The sequence below is a fragment of the Drosophila novamexicana genome, unplaced genomic scaffold (assembly GCF_003285875.2).
Source record: "Drosophila novamexicana strain 15010-1031.04,08,12 unplaced genomic scaffold, DnovRS2.1 tig00000121-arrow-pilon, whole genome shotgun sequence".
Lineage (NCBI taxonomy): Eukaryota > Metazoa > Arthropoda > Insecta > Diptera > Drosophilidae > Drosophila > Drosophila novamexicana.
In genome coordinates, this window is record NW_020824773.1 from 1322596 (window position 1) to 1346808 (window position 24213).

General features: G+C 38.0%; 1 protein-coding gene, 1 long non-coding RNA gene and 2 other non-coding genes across 4 annotated transcripts; 2 read left to right on the forward strand and 2 right to left on the reverse strand.

The window, feature by feature from the left end:
• Positions 1-20: 20 nt before the first annotated feature.
• LOC115757889 (Na(+)/H(+) exchange regulatory cofactor NHE-RF1) lies at positions 21-16319 on the reverse strand. Its single transcript, XM_030698334.1, has 2 exons — positions 15822-16319; positions 21-1763 (listed from the first exon to the last, which is right to left on the reverse strand). Exon 2 carries the CDS (start codon positions 1759-1761, stop codon positions 763-765), a length of 999 nt encoding a protein of 332 aa, XP_030554194.1. The 5' UTR covers positions 1762-1763; positions 15822-16319; the 3' UTR covers positions 21-762.
• Positions 7254-7977, forward strand: LOC115757890. Its single transcript, XR_004017377.1, has 3 exons — positions 7254-7420; positions 7481-7580; positions 7637-7977. It is a non-coding gene; the product is annotated as an uncharacterized LOC115757890 (long non-coding RNA).
• Positions 16320-19545: 3226 nt separating the features above from the next.
• Positions 19546-19617, reverse strand: Trnaa-ugc. Its single transcript has one exon. It is a non-coding gene; the product is annotated as a tRNA-Ala (tRNA).
• A 388-nt stretch (positions 19618-20005) lies between these two features.
• Trnaa-ugc lies at positions 20006-20077 on the forward strand. The gene has a single exon. It is a non-coding gene; the product is annotated as a tRNA-Ala (tRNA).
• Positions 20078-24213: the final 4136 nt, after the last annotated feature.

Sequence of the window (24213 nt, forward strand, 5' to 3'; positions counted from 1 at the left end):
ATTGATGAAACAGAAAACACATGTCACAGCAAAAGCGAGGCCTTTTGTTTTCCATTGTTTTGCTTTATTTACGGTAAAAAGCACATAACTAAACTAAATACAGACATATATACCATGTACAAATGTGTATATATATTTATATATATATAGGTATGGTAAAAATTCAACGAAAGATTTCAGTGAACTAGCCGAAAATGCAAAGCAAAAACTTAGTATATAGTATAATTATCAAAAAACAAAAATGTGCAAAAAAATGCTTAATTTTCAACAGATTTTCTTTTCTTATGAAATGTTTTCGTGGGGCTTGTCTTTTCTTTTTTAACTAGGCGCAAGTTCAAACAGTTTTTTGGGGCTTCAATACGTTTCGATACGCTGCTTTCTGGGTTCAAATTTTGTTTAGTTGCAGGATAAGGGAGAGGGCGGGTGTGGGGGGCTTTAGCTTAGGCTAGAATAATTAATTTAAAACTTGCTTAATTCATAAGTGACTTTTGCGTACTAATTAATTAGGTAGTTTATTAAGTATTATAAAGTATTTATGCCTGCCGTAGCTAAAGAAAACATATCGCAAAAACTCCGTGTTTGGACAAGATATGTTTATATATAAATGTATATATAATATGGATCTGCCAGCCATTATATAATAGTTAATCGTCTCTTTTGTGCGCTTCGTGTCACATAATAACAAGTACGTTTTTTAGAATGTTGTGCATGATATGGGGGGATGGGCGTGGGTGTGGGCTGTGGGATGTACAGAGTGGGATCTCAGAGTTTTTGTATAATTTCAAATTTCTTTTTTAGATCAACGCTCTCGTTCTTCGGATCGTACTTCTTCTTCGAGGCCAATTTGGCACGCATTTCGGCCACGGTAAGCGGCAAATTCAAGCTGCCCGCCCGATTCATGCCCCCATTGGGCGCTGGCACTGTGGGCGTGGCACTGCCATTGCCAAGTACATTGCTGTTGCCGTTGGCGGCGCTGCTGTTGGTGCTGTTGCTGCTGCTGTAGACGCTGCCATTGTTATTCAAGCTGGCCACGGCGGCCGATGGCGGCGGCGGTGTGCTCATCATTTTGCTGGTGCTGTTGTTGTTATTGTTGTTGTTGTTGTTGTTGCTACTGCTGTTAATGTTGTTGTTGTTGCTGCTGCTGTTGCTGCTCGGCGATTTGTTGCCATTTTGAGCTGAGATTGGCGCTGCAAGTGGCACTGTCGCTGGCGCCATGGGCATGCCCCTGTCCACCACATCCATGTCGCTGGCATTCATTGTGCTGCCACTTTGAATGCTGCTCGCATTCGAGATGCGCTTCGTGCTGGTCACGCTAATGCTGCTGATGTTGGCGCTGGCGCCGGGTATCTCCTGCTTGGTGCCCTCATAGCTGGGCGGACTGCTGCTGCTGCCGTTGCCATTGGTCACGGGCGAAGATGGCGACTTTGACGGCATCTCAATGGCCTTGCCATCCACATCGATCAGCAGCAAACGCACCTCGTTGGCAATGGCCTTGATGCGGGCCACCACCTGTTTGTGTGTCTCGCTGCCAATGGAAACACCGTTGACCTCCAGTATGCGATCGCCCTCCTTCAAGCCGGCTGCCTCCGCCGGCGAGTTGGCGTCCACCTTGCCAATGAACTGACCCGGCTTCACCTTTTCCGAGTGTAGATTGAAGCCATAGCCATCGAAATCGGGTCGCTTGACTATGTGGCATGTTTTGGTCACGCCCGGCGGCAGCGTGGGCGGCGTAGGCGTTTTGGGCGTGGTAGATGTGGACATGGCTGCAAGCAAAGAAGAATTACACTGTGAATTGAATTGGCACACAAATTATTTGCGAAGATTGAACAATATAGCAAAAAAGGATCGAAATATATTGGTTCGAGTTAAAGAGAGTTGAACAAACCCGAAAAATCGTTAAAGGTGTGACTTAAGGTAGTCTTGAAATAGGGAAAACTACACGAAAAGGAAAACTTGCTTAAAAGTTATATACAGTTTATTGACATTTTCCCGTTCAGACTATTTTGTAAAAAGTTACCTTTCTCAAATCTCAAGTCGAATTCGTACAATCGGTTAATTTATGAAGAAACTACTTCTCATTATAATTATTCCGAACAAGCTCCACTGTGATGTAGATATGGCCTCTATGAAATTGGGTTTTTATACCCTGGACCCATTGAATTTATGCAAACGTATGTAACAAGCGGAAGGAAGCATCTCCAACTCCACAAAAATATATTCTTGATCAGCATCAATAGTCGAGTCGATCTAGTCACGTCCGTTCATCTGTTGTCGAGAGATATATGAGATAGAGATTTAAGCGCAGGTCCTCCTAACATTTGGGCAGTACGCGTTTGTTTCCTATAATCGAGAACTTTCCCAGCTTCCAAGCAATCCATAAGAATCGATATCGAAATTCTTTACTCTTTGAGCAAATCTCTTTGGTTTTAATGGCTTGGGTCACATAACCTGACATGTAGCTTCTAGAAAAGTATATACAGATCAAGTATTTAATGTTTTAGCTACCGCAGGGTATCCCTTAGTGGGGCACTCCCGACTAGAGCAGCTTTTATTTGTTTTCAGCCAGTTTCGTTCTATTTTCGCTATTCATTTGCTGATAATTTGGAAGATTTTTGTAATGAGCATTTTGTATATTTGCGTGTTTACGAGCGCACGATTCACCTTCAGTTGTGCTCTAATTGAAATGGCGCAAAGATCTTTGGCGGCTTCCTGAAAGTCGTGCATGTGATAAGAAAGTCGAGAAATGCCCATACACAATTTGATAGATCAACAAACCCGCAGCGGGTAAAGTGGTTGAGCATATTTTCTTGATGACATGGGCTGCGTATTGATATCAGATAAATTGATAAGCGTAGCCTTTCATTCTTGGATTGTTATCAGCAATTGGCTTATCGCCTGCCCTTTGCCTGACGGCAGCATGACAACACTTTGACCCACATTTCCAGCACTTTGTGTGTACGTGTTTTACGCCAGCTTTATTTTCAATTGGCCAATACCCGCGTTAATGTCAAAACTCAAGTTGTATGTATCTGCTAAATACTGTTCATTTATGTTTATTAAATATTTGTATGGCCGTGCTTTAAGGCAGCCCAAATAGAAATTCCACTGGCATGTGCTCATGGGTCAGAATACCTGAATATGTAGACTCTTATCGTGGGCGTTGCGTCAGGCTACGTGATTTTTGTTTTTGGCATTTCCAGGCGTCTGACATAAGTACAGCTAATGCCATGAATTGCGACAATGCAACTAAATAGCTTGTACAACAACTTTTTGACGGATTATAAAGCTTATGTACGCACTTTCCGCTTGCCAAAAGTATAGGTAACAATTTATAAAGTTCTGTTGTAGCTCCCACGTTTGGAAGCAATAGAATAACATGACATAGTTCTGACTTGGCTCGCGAGAGCAGATGTGAGAGCCAAGTTTTCTAATAGTGCAGATTTGATTATTTTGTAGAGTATCTGCTGGAATTTCCTAAGATCCGTTTTATTAATATATTACCGATTTATTTTAACCACTTTCTTTTAAATATTTGTAAAGCTATATTTAATTCATAAAATTAAATTTATTTATTATTTTGCATGTTTTTCAATTAAAATACATTTTTATTAGCCTTATGTGTGAACATACATTTGCTTCCTTTGCTCTCCGCCTATCAATTAAGTATTTGCAATTATTTTTTTTTTTGGCTGTTTGTGACGTTTTTTCGAATTGTCAGTTCCGCTTCCTAAAACAACAAAGTACTAAAAACCTACAAACATGTATGTACCAAAGCGCCAAAAATGTGCTATGCACAATTGCTATTATTATTATTTTTTTGAATTTGTATTTTTCGTTGCTTGTTTTCAGATATATTTTCGCTTTTTGCGCCTCATTGTTTACTTTGATTCATTAAAAAGCGCTTACGATAGAAACTCAAGGGGGAAGCTTTAAATTGTTATTGTCTGATCTGGCAGTCAAGGTCGTCTATTGAGCGCATCTTGAAAGTTGAGCAACGGATTTTTGTTAAATAAATTAAGCGCGCAGCGCGGGTAGGGGAGGGGCTTCATTCAACAGAACCGATTAATTCGCAGGGCTTCAATTACGAGTCTTACCTGCCCGGCCATAAATCTTACAGACAGTTGCTTCCCAGAGATGATTCAGCGGACAAAACAAATGATTATGTATAAATATGTTTATAAATAATTTCGACTCGAACATGCGCAAATAAATGTAAAGGAAGTGCCGCACAAAAAATACCTGCGTATCATTTGAAATGCTCGAGAATTGTTTTCTTATTTCACGGCATGACATTTACGCGTACCTGTGCACGAGGTAAGTTCAGGGTCGTTGGAATTTTAAAAGGCTTTGAAGTATTGCGGTTATTAATATGGAAAGCCACAATTCAATTGCCTAAGCTAATAAAGTCTCAGGGTCGCATTTGTGCATGTGCATACACGAAGATGTTAAAACTTGGCCATATCTGTTATACGGCTATTACAAATTTCAATTTTACTAGCAATGCCTTGTTGCCGCATTTCATTAGACAAGTAGAAAAACAATAATAATATTTAAACAGGTGTTAATGCATTTAAAATGCATAATCGAAGTGAGGCAATTGGTGATACAATTATTTATTTATATTAATAAAAAGTGGGCTAAAGAAGCCTTGAATTTTCCTTCCATTGTTGCCAAACTTCAATAGTTTTTTAAAATATATAAATAGAACAGTTTGAAAGATGTAGATTTACTTTATATTTATTTCGAGGTCTTTTAAGTATCTACAATAATATTTGAGGTGACTTGATTAAATAAAGCCTTTAGCCAATGTTGCCTAATTTCTCAGCCTTCTAATAACTTCTAGACTTCTATTTGAAATACCTTGAAATAAATAGAAAGTAATAATAATATTTATTGTGACTTGATTAAATTAAATCTTTAGCTTCTCGTAAGATAAAGAAGTCGTTACTAATTGAATTTCAATAAAATGGTAAAAAATAAAACGTTATTAACAATATGTAAAATGTTGACATGAAAATGAGCTTATAAACAAATGGCAAAAATTGCACTAAAATGGGCAGATAAAAGTTTCATTGTTATATAGACAAAAGGCTGTCAAAGCTTTTTATTATGAATGTTATATTCATATAATTTATAAATTTATGAGCAGAACTCAACTTTTTTTTTCGGACAGAGCTCAAGTTTTTGAGGTTTACATTCATGCTGTGTGCCCCCGCGTCTGTCAAACATGCCCCGCTCGTGGGCCCCTGTCGATTGAGGAGCTGTGTGCAAACTTTAATTGAATTCGCAATCAAGCATGAAGTACACACACACGCACACACACACACACACACACATGCTACTCACACACATTAGTTTTATCAGTCACAATGGAGAAATATGCCCCGGTTTGGGCCCTCCCCCCTGAAAGCAGCGCAGAGACCCGCATGAACGGCTACGCGACAACAGCCTCCATTGTGCTTGTTGTTGTTTGTTTATTTAAGCGGTTTCTCATCATTAAAACAAATTAGCCGTTAGGCAGCAGCACAGGTAGCACAGTCTGCCTGTCTGGCTGTCAGTCCGGCCCAATGTCCGATGCTATATCCGTCTCCGTTTCTCAGCATTTTGCGCACATGACAAACGCGCTAAAAAAAATACTTTGTTGCCGTTAAAAACTATTGTTAGTAATATTTATGCCCTGTTTTCAGCGTGCAATAAGAATATATTCAATTATGGGTAAAGTGCGTCTTCAAAAATGTTAAAAAATAAACAAATAAGAATGCTCTAATCGAGATGCCCGACTAGAGAGAATACCCTGTACCTTTTTCTATCAACACCAAATGCAGCACGCGCAAAAGGGAAGGCGGGCGGCAGATATAAAATTGAAGATACTTGATCTGTATATACCATTCTAGAAGCTATAGACGGAGAGGCAGAGGAACTTGGTTAGATCGAATCGGCTATTGTGGCTGATCAAGAATATATATACTTTATGGGTCGGAAACAAAAAATTCCCATTTTCAATGGATTCAGGGTATTAAATTTTAAGATCTGTATTCATAAAATATGCTACATAGAATGATGAAGATCCAGATATATTTATAAAGCGCAAGGCGCTACCTATACCTTTTTTTCTCTCAATTTGGGGAATAATAAAGAGATGTATTCAACAAGTGAAATATGTTTAATGCGCATAGATTTTCCTCTAAGAATCTTCGAGTTATGCTAAAATGACCTTGCCTCAAAAGTGAGAATATATATACTTCCAGAAATCGGAAATGCCTCCTCCTGCCTGTTAAATACATTAAACAGGTTCAGGAGTTGGAAATATTTCACATTTTGAGTCGCAGTCACTGCATTCTAGTCACAGTTTAAGAGTCACTAGACTTCAATTCAATCACCTGTCTCATTAAAGTGCGAACAGCGCATTGCGTAGTCGAGAACTTTCAATTGCAATATTGTTACAGGGTTTTTCTTCTTCCAGCAGGAAAAGCCAAGCGCGCAATTAAACGGAAATTTGTTTTACGTGAAATGCTCGCGGCACATACACTTTATACATATACCACAGGTAAATCATATTTTAATTATTTTCGTTTGTTTTAGAAAAAACTTTGCAGCGCGAAATTTAATTAAGTTGCCAGTGTCTCGAACTGTTCCAAATCAAATATTAGCACGTTCTCGAAAGCAACATGCAAATTGAAGCTGATAAGCGAAAAAAAAAACCCGAAAAGGAAATGCCGCATACCCCGCCAAGCATTCTGGAATTTTTTAGATAAGCGGGCTTTGCACAATTTCCAGCAACTATTCTCACATATGAGAAATAATTTAAATACATATTGTACTTGAATATGCTCTCGGCGATTTCAGTTGACATACTTCAAACTCGGAGAGGCTATTTGTGTTGAGATTAGCCGAGTTGCTATTATGAAATGCAAAGATGTGAGAACTTTGACAGACATTTGCTAACATGGCAATGAGTCATTCCGTGTACGCTTGGAGAAAATTATTGTAACCGCAGCTAATCATAGTAGTGAATGGATTTGCAAGGTGCCAGAGCAGAAGTCGGAAGATTTAGTTCAGATAAAATAATATTTTGGTTCTTCAGCTGGGTTTTCTTATGTTATGTGTAATTTTAACAGCTGGTAAACGTACCAAGCAGATACGTTATAATACCCTTTCTTATCATCATGGCAATTATGGCAACCCTATAAATTTAATTGGCAACACTTCATCGTTGATTAGCCCTAGAATCTTTAAGCTCGATTTCGTTTTCTCATGTTTATGTCAGCCAAGTGCAATATACTTTATTTTCGCTGTAAATACTGTGTTATTATTATAGAACTGGCAACAACAAACAATGATTGACGTTTATATCTGATGAATTATAACATATTCTGTCCAACTTATTATACGTTATCAATTGCAATAAATATAATAAAAAGTAAGGACATCTTCGACGCGTCGAAGATTTACTACACCTATGCACATTTTTGTTTTGCAGATACGTGAGAAAAGTGAAGGTCGTATATACTGAGTTTGATGAAAATATCTTGGAAAACAGAATATTTACCATATCTACTGCTCGACCGATCTTTCCTAAGGTAGCTATATGGTAAGATATATGGTCCGATGTTGATAAGATTTCGCACATATATAGGAAGCACAGTGAAACTGATAAATGTCGGGTTTCGTTTGGTCAACATAAAATTTGTTCACACGAGAATCTACTTTTCGACCAATCGTTCCTATGACAGCTATATGATATAGTATTCCGATCCGGTCGACATGTCGACTTTTTGATTAATGCACTGGCTGCAGAGGAAATATGGACCTATGCAAAGTTTCGAGACGATAGCTTTTAAACTGAGAGACTGCTTCTCATGGAATCAGACAGGTGGGCTTGGCTATATCAATTGGCTGATCTAGAATAGATATAGCTTACGAGGTTGGAGAAGTCTCCTTATATGCGTTACATATTTAATTACAAAATTATAATACCCTCTACAAGTGCATAATAACTATTAAATACTTAATAAGTATAAAGATAGGAAAATAAAATGTAATTTATCTATTTATAAGCATAAAAGAAATATATTTATTATTATTGTTATATATATATATATATATATATATATATTGATTTCAAATATATATAAATATATATATATATATATATATATATATATATATATATATATTTGAATTGAATTTGAATTGCCTGCTGTTCAGTTGATAATAAACAGTCCCATGCACGCTGAACCAATTTCGTTGCTTGACGCTTGCAATTCTCAACCAGTTAAAGCTTAAAGAAGGGAACCAAAGCCGTGCCTAGAGTCAACAGCTAAGTTGCCAGAACCGAAAGATTATTGAAGGTTTTGTATTTACACGTAGTTGCGTGTTGATCATTATTTATATAAGAATTAACAATCATTGACCTCGAGATGCCCAGCTTAATATAATTATATTTATTTATTAGGCAACTGCATAGATTTAAGGTATTCGTGATTAATGTATATTTATTTATAGATCTTACTTAACTAATCTGCTTGCCATTAATAATATTGCTTAGAGAAACCCTAAACTCCATTATGTATGAGCTACATTATTTATTTGTCTGCTGCAAAGTAGCTACATTTCCCTCACAAATCCTTTGCTAGCAACAGCAAAAAAAAAAGACTGTTCAATAATAAATTTGAAAGCAAAATATGATTTTAGCCTTTCGAAATATTGCAATTAACTCAGCTGCACAGTCAAGAGAGCAAACTTCATTTATGGATAATATTATATAAGCCCTTCACATTTTTTTAAAATGATGCCTCACGAGCTATTTAAGGCTTATGACAATGACTATTTACAGAAACAAATGAAAACAAAAACAAAGCATAAGAATGTCGGTTATCAGACTTAAAAAACAAAAATAATAAAAAAAAACGACCAAAAGACCACGTAATAAATTAAACAAATGCTTACGACATTGCGCTGTATTCAAGTGCTTTGTTGAGATTTTCATATGTGAGCGCTATAAAAGTAATGCTCATAGGTGAAATCCAAGCGACCAGAACTTTCACTTACACAAAGATGATATGTGAGTGCATAAAACACATTAATTGCATTGTTAAACTGACCAACTTCCCTTTGGAGATGGGTGTGTGACACGAGACAAACACGACAACAGCTAAGTAGATTCATTTCTTACAGAAGTTTTTCTTTTCCCCGTTAGTCAACACTAAGGCGAAATAATCCACTTGCGCGTGCGAAAAATGGGTGGAAAACTTAATTTACTTTAAATTCGATCTGCCTTAAAACATATCATTTGCTAAGATTTGTTACAACTCTTGTTGCAAAATTGACTACTACAAATTTGAGTGTGGAAGTTTTAAGCCCATCCTTACGAGCGGAAAATAAGTGGAAAATCAAAAACACGCTTATATAAATACTATATTAAGACAAAATGCCAAACAATTTTAAGAAAATATAACAACAAACTGAAACGTGAATGTTCGTGTCACGATGATAAGCACGACAGTTCTACTTTTAACAGATAACTTAACCCAAGTAATTATTTATGTCTCTTTTGTATTTGTTGTTCTTATCGCAACAATTTAAAACACATTTTAATTTTGCTGGCGTTTGACTTAGGTTAAAAAAAAAGTGAATTGTTTTTATTTATTGATTTTAGACAAGAATTCTGGTCTTTAATTTTCAGTGGTTGGGCTATAAATTATCTTATCGCCATGCTGATTTTCAATGAAGCACAAGCAACCAGCTGAGATTTGTGTTTTTGGAGTAAAAACAATTAATTTTTTTTTTTTGAACAATGACGTCAAGTAAAATGAATAGAGCTTTTAAGTTGAGCTGGCGTTTAGCACCTGGTTGGATTACTTTTCATATTCATTTATTTATATATTTAGTGTTTTTTTTTTAGTTTGTGTGGAAAGTGCAATTACACGCACTGGCACTCGCACTCACTCATGAATCACTTACAAAGATCTTCACACATTGCGCCCGGGGCGACCAAAAAAAAAAGAAGAAAAACTCATTAGCAGCTCTCAAGATGCGCCCAATGAAGAGACCCAATCGAGGCTCTTTCGCATCTCAGAGATTGTCGCCATCATCTTGTTTCTGCCAGAGTGACTGGCGGTTGTTGTTGTCGCTGCGGGCACTGAGAATTGTTAGCAATGGTTTTTTTTTTTTTACTTATAGCCATGGGAAACTATGCAAAACTGGTTATGAATATGTTTAAATGCCCTGTAGCACAAGTTGGTATTCTGTTTAGTTGTTTGAAAACATCTGCATAGAAGTTAAATAGAAATAAATTTGTGAGTGTTGGGTTCATTCAGAATGACAACTATTTATTGTTTTTAAACTGATTCCACTAACAGAATGATGTTCACATTCAGTATGATGCTCAGATAAAGCTTTCGTTTTGAATGAACATGTGAGTTGGGAGCTATTCTGCATGTTTTCATATAATATAATATTACACAATATAATATAGTATTTTAGAGATATCTTTTAACTAGTTGCCATCCAGGATAATATTTGAGAATGTTCTGCTAAGTAGCTGACCCATTTCCACATGCAAAATGATATTCAAAATAATTTAAGATGAGCCCCAATTATTTACTTATTCTTTTATAACTGAGCGTATATCTGGCATTTGGAGAGCTTAAATTTATGCCATAATGTCCAGTGTTTTTCCAGAATTTCTTGTTTGTAAAGGGCATTTAATAGTCGAACTAGCTTACTTTAAATTACTTTGGACCGCCCCTCGCCGATTGCACGTTTGATATTCAATGACAAACGCAAACAATGTGACTGTGACCCGTCTGCCCCACCAGCATCTGAGGCAGACACCTGCAGCGCATCATTTGCAAGCGACTCGCGATAGACCCAAGATCATCTGCGGATCAGACAAACATAAAAAAAAAAACCAAATAAAGCCGGACAACGCCATTAGCATTTAGCACGTTAATCCAACTGCGGCAATGACAAACAACGAGTGTAAATATATTTTTGCTTTTTTTTCCCAGATACTTATTAATTAATGGTAAACAAAAGTGCGGAGCGTACTGAAGCAAATAAATATAAGTTGAGCGAACAAAAATTAATATTTGATACGTAATTAGTTATAATAAAAATATTTCTCAAGTCAGCGAACTCAAGTGTGGGTCTTGCGGATGAGATCATTGGCAAAGCGCATTTGAAGCAAATCTGAGCGTTAATTCAACTTACAATCTATAAGTAAGAAACTATGTAAATATTCTTGAATTTTGATCACCATTTTATTGAGCTGTCTTTAAATGCTAAAAATAAATTTAACGTATTCGCAAAGTTGCATAAATTTAATCAAATTACCAGACAAGTAATGCAAATGAAGGTCAGATGTTTTTGTGTTATTTTAAACTAAAATTTTGAAAAGAATTAATGTCAAGGAATTCTGAAAATCTGACTTATATGCAGCATATTGGTAGGCCGATCTATCCTAAACTAAGGTGTTGTGGGGCTCTATGCATAATATTGTATTGAAATGATGATGACTCAAAAGAGTTCCGGATTTTGCTCAGGCGCTTGACAATTGATCGAAGTGAGGAATGTGGAATGTGGAAAAATCGCGAAAAACATTTGATACTTTGTTTGCTATCGAATCGAGCTCAAACTCATTTTCAAAGATGTTTGTTAAAATTCAGATCATACATTTTTTAGAAATTTCACCGCTCTTGGATGGAAAACGCGGGTCAAAGGTTGAATGAACAAAAGTTTACTTTGCGGCTTCAAGCTTCTCACCACAAGACTAACATGGGAATAAATAGTTGATTCCAGCTTTGGTTTTTTATTCAAGGAGTTCCACGTACGGGAAATGAATGAAGAGTCTTCACACACAATTTAAGCTAATCTTTCTTAAACTTTGCCTATGAATTTTCTTGCGCTCTTTGGTTTGATTTTGTTGCAGATACATTAAGGAAATTAACAACAACAAGTTCAAATTAGGTAAAGATAATCCATAAATGTTTGAGGCAGATGTATTCAGCTCGAAAATCTCGCAATCTCTAAAGACCATTAGATATTCTATAAAGTATTAAGAAACTTATTTACCAACTTAGTTATCTTGAAAGAAAAATTATGTCTGCTGGCAAAATCGTTACGTAAAAGGCTTTTGAAGAAAAATGCCAGCAAATAATTTATCTTTGGCATAAGCCCAAATCATTAGCTTAGCCAAAGGCTGAGGATTGGGCGTGTTCGATAGTTAATCAAGTCCAATAAGAAGTTCACAAACTTGAGCAAATAATGCAAAATAAAAAAAAGCCTCTTTAAAGAACCAACAATATATTTTGGCTACACAAGAGCTAGACTAAAAAAATAACACCAATGGATACAAAGAAGTAGATAGACAAAAGTACAATAACAATTTATGTAAGTCGCGTTGTTGTGGTCAAAAACTTGGCGCAAACATTTAGTGCCAGGCGCGTATCTGTCGGATACATATGCCGCATGCCAAACTGACGAGATGGCGAGTGTGCAGATACTTTTAGCACATACTACAATAACAACTGGCAAAGCAGCACCAAAAACAACAACAACCAAATAAGTAATAATACCAAAATAAAGTAAAAAGATCTCGTCTGCCTGCGCGCCCAGAGAAAGAGAGACGTCGCTTGGAAGCTGCGGCTGCTGTAGGCATGAGTATGAGATACTCGTCGTATCTGTATCTGCAGCTTGGACGCCACAAAACTGGCTGCCTGCCTGCCTGCCTGACAGCCTGCTGGTTTGGCTGGCTTCGGTTGGGTTTGGCCTGTTCTGAGAGGTTGGTTAACCAAATTCATTTTGAAGCTGCCTCAAAATATTTTTCGTGCATTCAGCTTGCCGAGGGATTCTTTTTTATATATATGTGTGTCTTTTTTTTTTTTTGGTTGAGCTTGAGAAAATAAAAATTGATTCTAGAACCAGTTTTGGCTTGGAATTGTTGAGTTTTTTTGTTGTGCCCAAGAGTGTGTGTGTGTGCGTGTGTCTGTGTGTGTGTGTGTGTTGCCTTTTGTACTTGTTTGGCTCTGCTCTTTTTAGGCGTTTCTCGTCTCCTCTTTGGCTGTCTTTAAAACGCAGCTTGTTGGGATCGCGTTTGGCTTTTGCTTCGTCTCTTATTTTGTTTTTTTAGTGTCGTCCATAAAAAACATATATATTGTGTTTTTTTTTTGTTCAGCGCTTTCGTTTTCGTTTGTTTTGGGGCGTTACAGCCGACGAAATGGTCCAGCCATTTAATTAAATAGATATTTTGTATAATTTATGCATATTTCAGACGCACAACAAAATAACCAAAATTCGAAAGTTCCCCGCATCAAAAGGCGTTTATCATAGGCGAGACTTACAAATTTCTAAGCATCATTGATCAGTCGAGCTTAGCTTTAAGTCTATTTATATAATAGTTTCCCATACGGTGTTTTTTACTCAGAAGTAACGCCGTCTCAAGGTCTTGAGAATTTGAAAAATTAATTGCTAACAACCGTAAACATTTGTATAGATAAATTACGAACTAAACCTAAGTGAGGAAAAAATACTTCTAGAAAGTTGTTAACAATGCAGCAGAGAGACAAACAAAAATTAACAAACTTTTGTGGAAATTGAATGTGGCTGTAATATTTATAGACCCGGCATCCATTTAATGTGGGAGTTATGCCTAGGGCCGCATATTGTTTCGCGCTTTCATGCGATTGTTCAGATTTTCGCATGCCACTCAAAATGAATTACAATGCAAAATTGTACAGAATAAATATGGGAATTTTATGGGTCTTGGCATCTACAGTTATAATTGTGAAAATTGGCAAATTTATATATATTTAAATCTTCGTACTTGACTCGAAGATCATTCGAAAACACTTGCGACTTGGATGAAAACTAATGAGTATTTAGACTATAAATCAAGACACGTTTACTCAATGTTCAGTTAAAAGATAAATATACATATTTTACAGAAACGTGTTCTATCGATAACTGTAGTCACTATAATATATATATATATTCTTCTTACTATATTCTAATATGCAAGACCTAAAGCAAGTATCAGGACTATATTTAAGGACTCAATGACTCGAAGAAAATGTTTGACGATGTAAATAGGCAAACTTTAAGCAATTATTTCAATAGTCCAGCATTTCATTTAAAATATTTATAACAATATTATTTAATTCTTGATTAAGCCACATAAAAGCATAAAGTTCTTCAAGTTCAAGATAGGGACAAATAATACCAGCTCTCGAAATATTTGGGCTCTGGCAGTTTGAAGGTCCCTGCCCGGAAACTAAGAACATTTAGATCAAGTACTTTGAACACTGATTAAAGTAAGGCTAACAACCATAGCCATTAGCCAGGTTCTTTGGTAATAAAAAGAAGCGTGGATCTTGATAAGCAAACATTTGCCTGATACTACAAGAATGCTACAAATATGAAATATTTGCTCAATCATAACAAAAAGTATTTCATCATTTCGGGCAGATTTATCAATTTGAAGATCATTTTGATTGCGATCCAGATGCTGCTTTCCGGAACTTCAAGAACTGGCTAAATCTTTGACAATCTTTGTTATTAGCACATGGCAAAGCTGACGCAGGAATGTGCCAAAAAGAGGTGGCCCATAGCGGTAGAGTGTTAACTGCTAAACTTGATCGCATATAGCCAAGATCATAAATTGAATTAGCATAGATTTGGAGCGCAGCAGAACGCAGCCTGATTGCGTTTACAAGCCAACAAAATGCGTGGAAAAAGAGTGAGAAGAGCTTGAAAACCAGAAATACACGCGACAAAAATGCACACACTCAAGAAATCAGGTGAACCGAACCGGTGAATTAATAAAAAGCGTTGACGAAACCTGCTCTGAGGCATAGCTGAAATTCCAGCCAAGATCGCAGTGGTGTGTGCAGGCGGCGGGGGATCACAGGCACGCCTGCGCCATGAAAAAATAACCCAAGCAAGTTAAAAGCGAATAGAGTTAAAAAATAAAACAAGCTAAAAGCAGAAAATGTATATAAAAAATCGCATGCATGCCGCATTTGAAAAATATACGCGCTGCAAATGGCCTTATGCAATGGGTGTGAATGTGTGCAGCAGGGGCGAAGTGGGGGCGAAGTGGGAGCTTATGGGCAGTGTTGGGCAGCGGCGTGTGCATGAACGTGCCAACACAACACTAGCGGCTGGCGGCTGGCGGCTAGCGGCGGCATAAGGAGCCGTCACAAAAATAAATCAAAACAATTACATATTATGCAAGTTGTTGCTGCCGTTTGCTATGGCCATTAAAAGCAGTTAACTGTTAACAGGCCAACACATTTTGCTTTGCTTAAAAATGTTTTGTTTATTACACATTTAGTTTATTTAGTGTGCGGCTTTTAAGGTTGATTGCTCGCAAGCTTTGAGCCGCATTGCGTGTGCCCATATTATGGCCAACAACAACAACAAGCACATAATTAATATATATAAATTTTAATTTATGTTTTTTGTTGCTATTGAAAATTGCATTTTCATGGCGTTTTACCCAATTTATTGCATTTAGTTGCATATAATTAAGTTTTTTTTTTTTGGGGCGCACAAATATTACTAATTGCATATAATTTATTTATTTAAGTTTCGTTTTTGTAGAGCATCAATTAAAAATAATTTAAGATATATTCTTGTTTATATTCAATTAAGGCTTAGTTAAAAATGTACTTATATTTTGCTTGCCCAGGACTTAAAACTGTGCCAAGGCCGAGCGACTTCGCCGCCACACAGTTTGACAAGCACAGGCATTACATAAACTTTTTCACTTCCATGCAGTTTTGCATGCAAATTCTGCGTTTGACAGCTCCTCAACTTACCGCTTTAATAAACAATCCGTTAATGTGTGTGTGTGTGTGTGTGTGTGTTACTGTTGGTGTGCTTGTTTTGTATTGGTCGCTTGTTTTGTTGTTGGCAAAAGTATAAATGCCCTTGTTATTGCCGTTGTTTCTGTGCACTTATTTCTACTGCTCTTTAAATTGTATTAAGTTTTATTTGATTTTTTTCTGTTTTCTTTACGTATTTCGCCAGCACACACATACACACATGCTAATACACGTACGTATAAGCGAACTGATGTTTGGAGTCGAAATCAATCAACAACAAAGATAAGTGGGAAGTGCGCGAGAGACAAAAACGGAGAGACAGTCGGTGACGGCGAATTGCGAAGATAAAGTGTGAGGCGCATGCGCACGTAAAATAATTTTTAGCTGTTGCTTGTGTTGTTGCTGCCTTTTTGCTTCCACTTCTTCGAGTTCTTCTCGCGTGGCGCTATCGAAATTCTCGCGCTTCAACGTTTTAACCGTTTTCGCGGGCGAATTGTTACTGATTGTGACCAGGCCAGCGGCGCTACTTCAAGAGGGCCAGTCACTAAAAGCCACAGGTGAGCTCAAAGCTTGCTAGCGATGGGCAATTGCAAACGAAGTGTGAGTGCTGCGTGAGTGAATATCGTATAGTGTTTAACTGGGATGGGAAAAAGTAAAGCACGTGCTGCTAACACATAGTGAGAGACAAAGACAGTTCTTAAGAGAAGCTTTAGGTTTGCTAATAAAAACAGTGATAAATAAGAAAGATACATTTGAAAACTTAATATTACTTGCATGAGTAACACAGTAACGCTCACCTCTAGCTGAAAACTTGAAATGAGAGCCCAGCAAAGGAGCGAAAGTTAATGTGAGAGCGAGTGGGAGAGCGAGAACTGTAAACAGCTGTTTCTACTGAATAGATCTATGCACATACAAATGCAGCATAGTTTCAGGCGTGCCTAATAATGCCACATAAGGGAAAAAATACGTACTGCATTTAACATTTCGTTCCCACACTGCGCTCAGTTAAAATGATAACTCTCAAGCGTTAATGCCATTGTCTGTGCACAATTGAGACTCGCTTATCAGCAGTAGCCACCGTTGTTTCCAACCGACTGCATCTACTGCATGGCGTATCAATTTGTTTGAAGGATTTACCAAGGATGAATGCATGTTGGGGAGCTGGCTTGATGCATATGCGGACAACTGTTTTTTGACCAAACCGCTGCGATTCCAGAAAACAAAGCCCATTCAAGTACATATAGATGTAGACGAAAAACAGGCGACAAATATGTATTATTCGATTTCTGAAAATGCTCGTGGTAACATCTTGAAATATGTGTTTTTTCTTAAATAATGATAAAATATTAAATGAAAAATACGTATTAGCCAGTTTTATTGGAAAAAAGTTTTTCTTTTGAGATCTCTAATAATTTTTCAAATTTTTGTATTTTATGTAATATACTTATAGGTGTTGTAAAAAGTGATGATGATTTTTGATGTTTTTTGATATATTTTTAATATTTAGTTTTCACTTTGAATTATATAACAAAGTCAAGTTATGAATCTATAACCATTATAATTTTAAGAAAATATTGTTAATTTAATAAAAAATTAAGAAATGTAAGTTTACTTATTTATCGCTTGGAATTTATTATAAATTTATTATTTTATGAAATTATTTTGACAATACAACGTGCCCCGCACTGATTGAGTATTTACAAAAATGCAACTGCAATATTTTTTTAACTTAAACGTAGGGCGACTCCTTGCTGGTCAGTCACACACACGCGCCTTTTGTTGGCAACTGTACTTTTGTCTGTTGACAGTTGACAGGTGGCATTTTGAGTGGTTGCTGACGTGTGCCATGGCCATGATTGATCGGGGTAGCTCGGCAGCTCATGGAATTTATTTAATTTCCGCATGGCCACTGAAGCAGCAGCCTGTGCAGCCCGCATACACCCACAACTAAAATGCCCCAACTACAACAACAGCAACAGGAGAAACCATCCCAAAGGCTGCAATTCGAAATTTAGTCATGCAGCATAGATAATGATCAAATAATACTCGAAAGTACTCGAAAGCTGACTGTACCCGGGCACAACGGTACGCGGACTCCTTGGGCTACATCTCAGCGAGCGGCGCTCTTATCGTTTTAATTAGTTTTCGTAAAAGTTGGCGAACAAACAAAATAACCAAGGGCCAGGACGGGTGACGGGAGACAGGAGATGGCAGGGGCAACTGGGCAGCATATTTGCTTATAGCGTAATGAAATTTAAGCAAGAATTTGTTGTGCCGCACACATGTGAGCGTGTGTGAGTGTACGTCTGTGTGTGTGTGTGCGTGCAAATTAACTTATGAAATTGCTTATAATTAACAAACCTGCAAAGTTCCATTCAGAGTTTGCGCACAAATTGCATTTGCAATTGCATTTAAAGTTTACACTTAACATTTAATTAGGGTCGCGGAGAGATATGCACATTTTGGGCATGCAACTGGGCACACCTGCCGCCCTGCTGGGACAGCAGAAAAAATGCCCTCGCCTTTTCTCAGCCATTTTATTTGCATGCATATTAATAAGAAACAGCCCGAAATTAAATGCAGCTGCCCGCCCCCGAAGGGACGCAGGGTAAGAGCGCGAGTTGCTAGAGATTAAGCAAAAATACCTGAGCATATTCTTTTCAAATGGGGCCGAGTTAAAGGCGGGCCAAGGCAGATAAAAGTTGCGCAACAGCTTAAGAAAATAAAACTTTTTTTCCAAATCCGCTGCCAGTCGCATTTCAAATGAACCAAATCAGCTTAAGCTGATTAAATTAAATAAAATTCAGTTAAGTCAGAATGCCAATTCTCTTACTCGATCCGCATATAGCTGAAAACAGACATCGCTAATGAGCATTGCTCCAATGCTCGAGCATTTGACCAATGGCTGTCAGTCATAAGAGATCGAAATTTTGTTATTTCCCAGTGAGTTGTTGGATGTGTTGGAAAAGGGAACGAGAATGGAACCGAAATGAACTTTAATTTCAAAAACCGTGCAAAAATCGTTCAATCATTTAAGTAAAATGCCAGGCGCTCAGCGCCGGCAGCCAGCGGATCTGACGCATTCAATTCAATGGGCAGCAACAAAAACGTAGAAAAACATAAGAGAGCGACGTCAACCCTCACAGACATACGCACACATACAAAGCACTTACGCGCGCACACATGCACGTGCTGACACTCATAATGGTATTGCTTCGTTGGTTGCGGTTCTTTGCGTCGCTTCGTCTCGCTTTGACTTGCTGTTGGTGTGCGGCAGCTGCTCTCTTTCTGTCTCCCTTCGACACATGTCGTGCATTTTACAATTTTGTATTTTGAAACGATCATGCGGGCGTATAGTATTCACAACAACAACAATAGTGCAAACGGAGAGACGCTGCTGAAACGTTTGCTTGCTTTAAGTTGCTGCGCACCTGTTGGTCACATGGATCACTTTATCGATTTTACGAATGAAGAAGCAAAATGCGATCGATTGTGATCTCAAATCGGAATGTTTTGTACTCGAAACTCGATCGTGCACAGTTTCAAAAGAGCAATTCACAAGCGAAACAATAATGTAAGGCGAGCAACGGCATCAAATGAATCGATGCGATCGCGCTTTAGATCAGCACAGCACACAGCAACAACTCAGAGTATACTGAAAAAGCATTTTGAATGGTTGTGCATTTTAAAAAAGGGAAGGAAGTGCAAAAAATGTACTTGGAGATGCCGGGGATTGAACCCGGGGCCTCTCACATGCAAAGCGAGCGCTCTACCACTGAGCTACATCCCCATGTTGAAATGATGCAGCCAAATGTTAACAAGAGCGCCGTGATAACACACCAAGCAGTGCACTGCAAGGCAATAGTTGCACATTTGTAATTGTGATTTGGTTATTGTGAATACATTAATTAAATTGCTCACAATTTGGTTTCATAAAACTAAAAATGCATTAAGGCAAATAATAATGTTTATAAGTTATAATCAGAGAAATAGGGAATATTTAAGAATTTATTTAGCAGTGTAAATTCAGTAAAATCAAGTTTATTTGTATATGTGTTTTCATTGTATATCATATTTTTTTCATGTAAATTTTGAATCCCTGTTACCAGTTTAATTTATTGCGCATGTTCACTAACAACATTGGCTCAAATTATGGTTTGCGCTGATGAGTATTCAATGGGGATGTAGCTCAGTGGTAGAGCGCTCGCTTTGCATGTGAGAGGCCCCGGGTTCAATCCCCGGCATCTCCAATTACTTTTTTGCATGTTTTTACTGGTATGCTTTTATTTTTGTATTTATTTCACTTAGGCAGTCAGTCTGTCAAGACTTTTATGTGCTGGCTAAAGTTCAAGTTTGCTGCTGAGGCAACTTCTCCATATGACCTCAGTGTTGCAGGCTTTGGCCTGGCTGACTTGATTTATGCGCAACGAGGCGGCAATAATGAATTATTTATGCCGATTTACGGCTGCCAGGCAGGTCTGCATGTCAATTGGCAAAAACACTGGCGTTGCCAGACGGGCGGGCCAACTGTATGGGCGTGTGGGCGGGGTGCGGGCGAAGCGCACAGCTGAGCGAACTGACTTCGGGCGGCGACTTTGACTTCTGGCTGCCATTTTAGCCACAATGCAGTCAAGTGGTTAAAATGTGTGCGCTCTTGTTCTTGTTGCTGCACAGGATATACATATACATATACATATAGTGAAACGAGTGGGGCGGTTAGTGTGGGCGTGGTTGATCCTTTTTGCTCGTGACTTTTGAAAGGCAAGGAAATTGCCTGTTCTCACTTTCGCAACATTTGCTTAGTTGAAATTAAAATTAAATTTTGCATGAGCCAGCCCCTACAGCTGCCCTCCATCACTAAGCCATGTTGCACCTAGATACACACACACACACACACTAACATATGTGGCACTCAAACATTGGCTTGGCTAAGACAGGCAATTGATTTTGTTGTGGCTCTCCCTTTTGGCCGGGCTAAATACATAGCAATCAAGGCTGGCATTCTGTCTTGAGCTCTTTAATTGGCAAACAGCATCAGTAGCCGCATCGGATTTCATTTGATTTCGCATATTGTCCATCAATTAGTCGTAGCACACAAAAATCTGGACATGCCAGAGCAGCTGACACACATCACATAAATATAATTATGCCAAAATTTCAAATAAATATGCATGCAAATTTTCGACCATATTGAAATTAATTACTACAACGACGTCTGTTTGTGTCACTGAATGCCTGTCTCTTTCTCTCTCTCTCTCTCCCTCTGTGTGTGTGAGCTCAGAGTGTAATAAATATTATACAACAATTGGCTGACACACACACAAACACACAAACACACACTTGCTTTCTATCTATCTGCCTCATAGCGCCCGAAGGCATAATTTAAATAAAAGAAAATACAAATCGAAATTGTCACATAGAATTTATGTAATTGCGTAGACACCACAAGGTTCCATAAGTAGACACACACACATGCACACAGACACACACAAACACACACACACACTCAGGCACACAGAAAATTGTTTATGGTCCTGCCTTTTGGGCCACTAAATAATTGAGGCTGGAAACTAAACAAATGACATAACCTCAATTTTGTGACGGGCGTGTCAAGCCCGAAAGTGCCCAAAAAGCAAATGGTATGAAAGTGGATTTCAGGCCCATGCCTGAATGGACTCATAACACCACATTGTCCTCAAATTGATTGATATCTTAAGTACGATGCTGTAATAAAGTTATCTATCGATATGCTGATACGCCAAGCTGTTTATTAAGTTTATTTAAATTTAATTCAATTATAAAGGAAAGAAGGGTTTCCAGTTGTGTTCAGAAACAAAAACAAAACAACGTTTGATTCATTTTACAGCAAAATTTAAAGTATTGTAAACAATCAGAAAAGTTTCAAGTTAATTGAATAAAATGTTAATTACAGTAATCTATAGAAAACGTTTGTAGTCGATTGAAAAAATTAGATTGAAATTAATTGCTTGAGTTTTCTTAAAATAATGTTTGCATTTTTTCAGTGTTATCTGGTTTATAATATTTTTTTTTTAAGTAAATTCTCTGTTGATACTTTAAGTTTAATTTGGAGCCACAATTTGGCAGACAACTTAAAAACGTTCAGCTTAGTCACATGGCTTAGCTCTCAAGTCCATTAGACTTAAAGTCTGACCAAAATTCGCAAAATTTCGGCAACATTTCGAGATTAGATTTTGGAAGCCTCAATCGTGTGCTTCGACTGTTTGCAGGCGACAAGGGCCTAATGCCGCCTTAAGACCCGAAGGTAATCACATTAAAATTGCATTTAAAATGCTCTTTTCTAAAGACCGGAATCATCATCAATATCAATACGAATGTCGTTTATGCCAAAGTGAAAAACCCATATTTCCGTTACCAGGCAACGTGTGTGAGTCAAGCCAAAAGGACACCACAAGGACATCTTTGTCCGTGTGTGTGTGCGTGTATGTGCCTGTGTATTTGAGCTGGAAATTAATAATGCATTCGATATCGTAGCCATTTTGCATTCAAATTCAATTGTGCGTGCGTGCAAATTGAATTCCCCAAAGCCCACGAGCATAAAGTAAATTATATTAGGCACAACGTTTAAGGGCTCAACTATTTTGTATTTCTTTTTCCGGGCCACTTAAAGCTAAGCCATACATTTGCCCGTCGACAATCGACAATTGCATGTGTCAAAAAGAAGCAGCTAGGCATGAGAACAAAACGCATCCAGGCCCAGAAAAACCATGGATGGCCCAACACCCACTCTTAACCAGTTGCAGCAGCGCCGCCTTCAACACAATCACGTTTCAATTAACACACACGGTCGAGTCTACACGCTTCCAACTGCCCTGGCTCTGGGCTCCATATTCATATGTGCAACACGCACGCACACTCGCCTTTCCCTGCCCCGCCTCATGCAGCTGGCTTAATGGGCTGAGCGTCGGCTGGTTGTGGACATCATAATTCCGGCCGCAATTCCCAAATACCGCAAAAACAACAGCCGGGCACAAGCTGAAACTCAGTCTGGCTATGCGGCGCAGGCCCAAAGAACTGAAATGAACCCCCCTCAGCCTCCCCATATGCAAGTTTGCAGCTACAATATACATCCGCCACCCGTTCGCCTCCGGGCAGCCCCTTCAGTCCGCTGCAGCTAGTCGAGTTCTATGGAGCTCATGAACTAATTACGTTAATATGCGACAACGTTTCCATAGGCGAAAAATGTTTTCTGCACTGCGGGCGGGCGGCTCACTGTACGTAGAGGAGGGGGAGGGGGGCAATTCGCATCGGAGTGCAGCCGGCGGCAAGAGTGAAGTGAAGTTAGGGTTAGAGCCAGTCCAATTGGAAAACCAACTGTGGTGCAAATGAGTTGTTCGACACAGAGTGGGTTAGTCGTTGAGGAGTGAGGTGTGTTTTGGAGGGTGAAGGGCGGCCATGTCATGGCAGAATGCAACGTTGTATATGCAACCAAAAGCAACAGTCAACAACTGGATCACTAATTGAAAACGTTCCGAAATACTGGAATACTTCCAATAAAGCACAATTTCTCTTAGTTATAGAAAGTAAGTTACTGCTGAATATAAAACTGCGTGGTCTGACTGACTGACTGAGTGACTCAATGACTGATAGACTGACTGATGAACTGACTTACTAAATAATTGACTGAGGGAGTGATTGATTGCCTGGCTGATTGACAGACAGACTGACTGAATGATTGACTGACTGATTGACTGACTGGCTCACAGGATAAGGGAATGAATTAATGACTGATTACGTGACTTGAGACTTTAGACTTGATCGTCCATTTGTTTGTTTTTTTTTTTTGTTTTGTTTTGCTTTAATCCCAATGTAATGTATGTGCCAACCTATCGACTAATCGACTGAGGGAATACATATAATAAGACTGTAGACAAAGACAGAGTAAATACTTAAAATAAGCAGATTTAATAAAAGAAAGAAAAAACACCGAAGAAAATACCCTGAAATCCTGTTGGACCGTTTTTGGACTGTAAAAGAGAATAACGCAGTCGGTTTCATCCCGATTAACTGTACACCCATTTACATATGTAAGCTTTCTATTATTTGTTTGGCTTACTCTATAAATTTATGTTATATGATTATAAAGAAAAAGAAACTTTTTGCAACATTAATGCGCAATTTAACATAAAGAAAACTTTTGATAAAATGGGTAAAATAAATCTGAGATTAAGCGTAATAATAACTCTGAAATACTTGTGTATGCATTTGAAATATGTTAATATATGTTATACAACACTGTAAAAAAGGGTTTTCAATTAAAAGGGGAACTGTTAATAGGGGTTACGGCTTAGAAACTGGACAGTTCCCTCCTCACGAAGAACTTTTTGATAAAAGATGTGACCCAGCT